The sequence below is a fragment of the Lathyrus oleraceus genome, chromosome 7 (assembly GCF_024323335.1).
Source record: "Lathyrus oleraceus cultivar Zhongwan6 chromosome 7, CAAS_Psat_ZW6_1.0, whole genome shotgun sequence".
Lineage (NCBI taxonomy): Eukaryota > Viridiplantae > Streptophyta > Magnoliopsida > Fabales > Fabaceae > Lathyrus > Lathyrus oleraceus.
Window position 1 is genome coordinate 67,257,918 of NC_066585.1, and position 7,030 is coordinate 67,264,947.

General features: G+C 35.7%; 1 protein-coding gene across 1 annotated transcript; it reads left to right on the forward strand.

The window, feature by feature from the left end:
* Nucleotides 1–4,596: 4,596 nt before the first annotated feature.
* LOC127107964 (uncharacterized) lies at nt 4,597–5,446 on the forward strand. The gene has a single exon (XM_051045315.1). It carries the CDS (start codon nt 4,963–4,965, stop codon nt 5,170–5,172), a length of 210 nt encoding a protein of 69 aa, XP_050901272.1. The 5' UTR covers nt 4,597–4,962; the 3' UTR covers nt 5,173–5,446.
* Nucleotides 5,447–7,030: the final 1,584 nt, after the last annotated feature.

Genomic DNA, 7,030 nt, shown 5'->3' on the forward strand with positions numbered 1-7,030 from the left:
GGAATATGAATGCATATCCAAATTAACCGAACAACTACCCAACCCCAAGTTAAGATTAAGGATTTTTTTTGTACATAAAGAAACACCAACTTCTAGGCTCAAAGGGGTTGACCAGTGATTAACTTCCTTATATCTTAGGTATTTATGAATTGAATTAATGCCTTAAATTATCAGCAAAGTTTTATTTGAAAGCATACTTGTAAGAAATTGTTGGTATTTGGTTTTCATCATTCTTCCTCTAATCTTTTCTTAAACAAAAGTTTGATAAAGAAACGTGAAGTGGAGAAACATTGATATTGCTTTTTCTTTTTATGAAGAATGAATATGTGTAGAGTGAATACAAATGGATTGATTCATAAAATGCATGTTCATTTCATTAATATTACAATTTAAACATAAAATAAATTACAACTAAAAATGACGAATATGGCCTGATGATTATCAACTATGAGGAAGAGCTTCCCTTTTAATTCATCCGGCTTCAGGGAATGCTTCTTGCAGTCTTGGCACTCACTTGAGTATGGGGTTGCCATTTACCACCAGGTTTCCTCCTTGAAGGGTTAAGTACTCCATGTTAATCAATTGTTGTACTTTAGCTTTGAAAGCATTGCAGTCCTCGGTCGAGTGGCCAACCGATCTAGCGTGATATCTGCATTGCACATTGGGATCATACCCAGGCGGGAATGGTTTCGGAGGAAGCTTAAGAGATTTGGGAACCACCAGCAAGCTTTGAACCAGATGTGACTAAAGTTGATTGTAGTTCATAGGAATTAAATCTCTAGGAGAATTCCTTCTTTCCAAATTATTTTGAGCTTTGTGCTGATTCTCATATTCACGGTCCTAGGCTCGCTAATTTTTATGAGGATCGACCCATGCCTGCTGGTATTGAGGACCGAGAAAGAGTGGATCCTGGCATTGAATAGTCGCCGCATACAAATGTTGACCATATGATACCTGAGATGGAGCTTGCGGAGCTTCCCAGATTGTATCAGCTTCATCTTCCTTTTGAGAATTGCTAGAAAATTCCTTCTCACTAGTTCGGTTACTTGAGGCGCCTTGGAGTTTTCTGCTTTTGAGACCGCTCTCGATGTACTCTCCAGATATCACCAGGTCAAATAAGCCTGATGACATAATGCCTATCATTCTTTCCAAGTATGGGCTATGTAAGGTACCCAACAACATATCAACCAGCTCCCTATCCAGTATTGGTGGTTGAACGCGAGCAACCAACTCTCTCCTTCTTTGGGCGTACTCCTTGAACAACTCGTTACACTTTTAAGAAAGACTTTGCAATTTAGTATGGGTCAGAGCCATATCAATGTTGTACTTATATTGATAGCAATCCAACTCCATGAAGGTCAAAAGATCTCTCTTAGTAAGTTACTTTTTGCCACTTTATATCAATCAATAGGTAGTGCATATTACAAACACAAACACCTCTCTGAAACCAACAAAAAATACCTTATTTATGGCCCCTTGTGGCTTTTACAACTTTGGTTGAATGCCACATTCAAACCAAAGCTAGAAATAACCATTTCGAAAGCTTTGATACAAGAGAATGATTGCAGGGGCATCTAAGGCACTAGACTTTCCCTAACTACCCCACATGACACTCTTTCATAAATAACGTTCATGAAGTATATTAATTTATTTATAGAGTCCAAAACCTTCGTCTCAACCATGGCACCAATTTTAGATAGATGCATTGGCCCAACTTGGTTTCGAAATAAGTTTCCTAGTGTGACTCCCTCTGTTGTTGCAATGTCGAATTCTATTTAGGCAACATTTTTGACCCCTACGCTTTTATCCACACACATTTCGATAATGCCCCGTCAGCCGAAATCCACTTTATTCATCCGACCGAGAAAGAGTCCCACTAGAGCTGAGATTAATTTGATAGAGGTATGCATGGATGATATGACAAGTATACCCTCTGATGGTATCTCAATAAAAGATCTACCAAGATTACTCCAACACTGAATTTCAAAAGGCATGACTTTGACTTCCTTATCCCGTCAGGGAAACATTTCGCACTGATAAGTTGAAGTACTACCGCTTCCATAAGAGTCACGACCATAACACTGACTAATGCATCCAACTGAAGAATGCCATCAAATGGATGTTTGAGAAAGGTAGTTTGTCTGAGCATGTCAAATGAAAAAAAAAGAGATAGGGATGAATCACCTAAAGGTAAATCCCCCTCGAAGACTGTAAATGTCGGGACTAGCAGAGAAATCAAGAAAGTCGGTAAAGGAAAATGCACATATATCGCCTCCATCACTAGAGGCGCACCTTGAGAAAATCTACCCTCAAAAGGGACCATGAAGAGAAAGATCGCCGAGATGATGACTATCTATAAAAAGGATGTGAGCACGTCGACAAAGGTTCCTGATCGGCCCATGTTGGGATTCCAGGAATCGGAGAAAGTCGGAGGTATCTCCAACGAGATTTTCCCCTGGTGATCACCGCCACAATGGGTTAGTTTGATGTCTCTCGGATCCTCATCGATGGTGGCAACTCCCGTGATATTATGTACTCAGAGTTGTTTGAGTAGATGGGCCTCGACAAGGACAACTTATGCTCGTATGAAGGTTACGACATCCAAGCGTTCAATGAGGCCACCTCCCGTCTATGGGATGCATAGAGCTTATTGTCTATGTAGGCGACGGGAATGACATACATGAAGTCAATTCACAAATACTCATCGTCCCCTTCCGGATTGTTTAAAATTGTATTCCAAGAATACCTTTTACAGCTAAGTTAGATATCGTCGTAATGCTAGTGCATCTGAAGCTAAAATATCACAATCTCTAGGAAGAACCGGCCACCATCAGTGCCGACCTAGAGGGGGCAAAAAGAATCGACCAAGCCCTCTAAAAAAGATCATGGAAAAGACATGTCATGGAGATTAATGTAGCTTCCCTCGTAGACAACTCGGAAGGATGAACATATGTTCTCCCAAAAGTGGCTAGACCAACAAAAGCTAGCAAATGGAATAAGCGGTAGCTAGCCTGCCTGATTATGTTTTCTTTGCCTTATTTATATTAAATATTCTGATTGTATAACCATTATTCTTATGTACATGGATATTTTACAGTTACAAATTAAACATGTCATTTTCTAAAATATTTGTTTCTCTCTATTTGTGCATGTAGACGACGATTCCAAGGTATGACCAACGAGCTTAAGGCCTGATACATCTAATAGTCAAGGATGCTTCCAGATAAGCTTTGTATATTTTTCTACATCAATCAATTCCACACCTAAAGTCATGAGTGTTATCAGAGACTTTTTGTACGTTCGACTACAACAATCAATTCCCCATCTAAAGTCGGGGGTGTTGTCGGAGACACTTTGTATGTTTGTCTACAACAATCAATTCCCCACCTAAAGTTCGGGGTGCTTCCAGAGACGTTTGATACGTTCGACTACAACAATCAATTATCCATATAAAGTTAGAGGTGTTGGTGGATACATTTTGTACACCCAGCTACAATAATTTATTCTCCACAAAAAATAACAGGCAACCCTCTTTAGCAGCTAGCCACTCTAGAGGTCGTAGTGGGTTTGACACACGTCTATCTTTGATCGAGTTTTCATCCGATATGGGAAAGGGGAATCGATATTTGACTGAACACAATCCTAATGACATCCAATTAACTTCGAGGACAGACCTCGTAAGTTCACAAATATCCAAAGCCATGTACTCAGGATCCTACAAATGCACCTCTAACAAGTAAATAATCATTTCAATTCAAAAATAGCAGTATACACACATTTATTATTTTATTACAAGGTATTTGACATGTAGTAAACACACAAAAAAAAAAAGGGCTAACTAAGATAAACATATATTCATATACATGTTTTCAATTTTTTAATTAAGAGTATTCTTTCATGTTATTTTGTATTTGTAATGTAACCGCTAATTTATCAAACACTTAAATTATCTTAACTTATCGATTACTGATCATAAATATGAGCTATTTTTATCAAATAAAAGTTGGTCAATAAAAAATGGTACTTCTAAGTCCTAAATCATAAAAATGAAAGAAAGTATGAGGTAATAATGTGGAGTTTTAAACCAAAATACCTTTTTTTTTAAAATACAAATTCCAAAATATCTTAAGTTGAAAAAAAAAATTCAAACTGTCTCTTTTTCTGAAAGATTCGTCTATTCATTGACCGAAAACATGAAACGAGATTTAATAAAGAAGAAGTTCGATCATTGAATATATATATATATATATATATATATATATATATATATATATATATATATATATATTTATTTATTTATTTATTTATTTTTCTTTTTCTTTCTGTTATCAATATCATGATCATTTCATTGGTCGATGCCCAACACACGCAACAAATAGAGGATACTCCCGGTCATTCAATGACCGAGTTCCTTCTTTAAATAAGATATCATAAATTTTTTATTTAAAAATAGGACAGTTATGAAAGTTATGAAATTTCTTTTTAAAAGTAAGGCATGACAGAAAAACAATTAATAATGTGTTTGTAGAGAGAGGAGAGAGAGTAAAATAAATGATAATAATGATTTATATCTTTTAATTAAAAAATTAAAAAATCCCACCAAGTTTTATACCCAATAAAACTCAAACTCAACGAAAAATAAATAAAGATTCTAAAAAGTATTTTGTCTTTTTTGTTTGCTTTCTTAATACCGAATCCGTATCCGCGTATCACGAAGGAGGCATCTGAGCCGTCGAAATCACAACCAAAAATAAAATCTAACACGCGTCACTCAGAGGATCATCTATTTTTTGTGTTTCCCAAAAGCCTCTAAACAAACGTAAACGTCTCTTTCTACTCCTCTTAAACGATTCTAGATCTTTCTCCACTCCACAACCACCCTCCTTCTCACACAAACCCTCCCTTTTCCCCTTCAATTCTCTCCTTCCGTGCTCGCGTGCACCTTCAGAAGCGGATTAGAAGATGGCCGATTGGGGTCCGGTGATAATTGCGGTGGTTCTGTTTGTGATTCTCTGTCCAGGTCTGCTGTTTCAAATACCAGGAAGAGGAAGAATAATAGAGTTCGGGAACATGCAAACAAGTGGTGCTTCCATTCTTGTTCACGGCATCATTTACTTTGGACTCATCACTATCTTACTCATTGCCATTGGCGTTCACATCTACACTGGGTAAAGTAAACTCATCGACATCGCACTGAATGGAAAGGGGATCTAGAATCTGGACGCATTTTGTTTTGCTTTCTTAATTTTCGAGATTGTCTTTATCTGTTTTGTAGGGCTTCTTTTCTGTTGTCTGTACTTTTCACGTGTATGTATGTATGTGCTTTGGAAGATGAATTTGATCTGTGATACTGTTTTTTTTTGTACTTGAAATCTGTTTCGATAATTTCTGTAACCCCACTTTCCCCTCCATAAAAATAAACAAAGGGATAAGGATGATTTTGTGACGGTGGATTTGCCTTAAATGCATTCACTTTCCTAACTTTTTCCATTATCGCCTTCTCACTTGAAAATTATTGAAAATAATACACACACGTAAACATCAAACAGAAGCAACAATGTTGACGTAAAATAAAATTAACGCATGAACAAATTTGTAGCAATAAATGAGAAAAATTCTAACATTACAAAATATTTTGATTTCCTTTTTTCTCATCCCTTTCTTTTTATGTATTGATAAGTCTAAAGTAGTCTTTGAGTATGCGTGTAAACCGTTTTAATTTTTTATATTTTAAATATTTGTAGGTATTAATTAAAAAGTATATGTAATTAACAATAATAAATATATTTAGTCATTTAACAAATTATATTTAAAGACAATCTTTGTGGAAGGACAAATAGACACAAATGAGATATTTAGGGACAAGGGCAAAGGGAGTAACGACTATTAAGATCAAATTATAATCTATTAAGATTGTGTAATTACATAATAAAATGCTAGCAATTTCATCTATAAGTCTACCTTCTAGAGGGAGTATTTTGTTTTATTAATCAATCTACAAAATTAAAAAAAAAATCAATTGAATTGAATTTTCTTTCGTTTTTTTTTGTCAAAGTAGCTTATGATTGAAATTTATCTTATAAAATCACTTGAATTCATCTTATAATGGAGAATAAGTGAGATGTTGCGGGTTGAAATTCGCGTCCCTACATTTGATGTCCCTGCAAAGCTACCAACCGAGTTGACTTAAGATCTTTTAAAGACATCTGTGTGGACCTTTTTTAAATTAGAAGTACACAATTCCGCTCTTTACTGCATTAATCACCGTATAATTCAATCTGGTGATTGACTGCACAACACGTTACATCATACACAATTAGTTTAAATCAATATTAATATATAAGAGTAAAACGCATTATTTCAGGTATTCATATTCATTTTGACTCACACATTACTCTTTATTTCTCTCACTAACTTGGCAGTTAGAATGCTAACTTTGTAGGTTAGCCCCTTTCAATTGTATTGGAAGCACAAATCCTATCTAACATTTCATCTCTAGTTCCTAATTGAGGAGTGATGTTGTTTGTAAGAATTCGACTTCTAATTTATGCTAATTTCACCCCAAAAAAATCATCTTCTCTCCACCAAAGATTCAAATATCCTTTTCTTGAAGTTTTATCGGTTTTATTCTTTGAAGTTTCAACGTCCTCCTCCAACAGATGTATCATCAGATTCATCAAGTATGATGACATACAAAATCACTCGATCCGTCATTCAACGACAAGTTGTTATTGTAGCCCCTAAAGCTTAACTTCTTCCTCCTCCTCCAGCAAAACACGGTATAGTTCTGGTGGCATCTTTTTCAGAACCTATACAACAATATTTTGATCCTCCAAGAGTCGAACAAGGAACATTCCAGGATCTTTTGTTCTTCAAATTCACACAACAATATCACAAAGGAAGACCATTACAGAGACCTTCTCCTCTACGTATCATACTTAGACATGAAATTATCCCCAAGCCTTCAGTTGTTATAGACAAATATCATAGTACAATGAGCCACAAACTTTCTAAACAACTTCTACAATTT

Bases quoted from the DNA above. Each gene is read 5' to 3' on its own strand.
- LOC127107964 (XM_051045315.1), top strand. From the start codon at position 4,963: ATGGCCGATTGGGGTCCGGTGATAATTGCGGTGGTTCTGTTTGTGATT.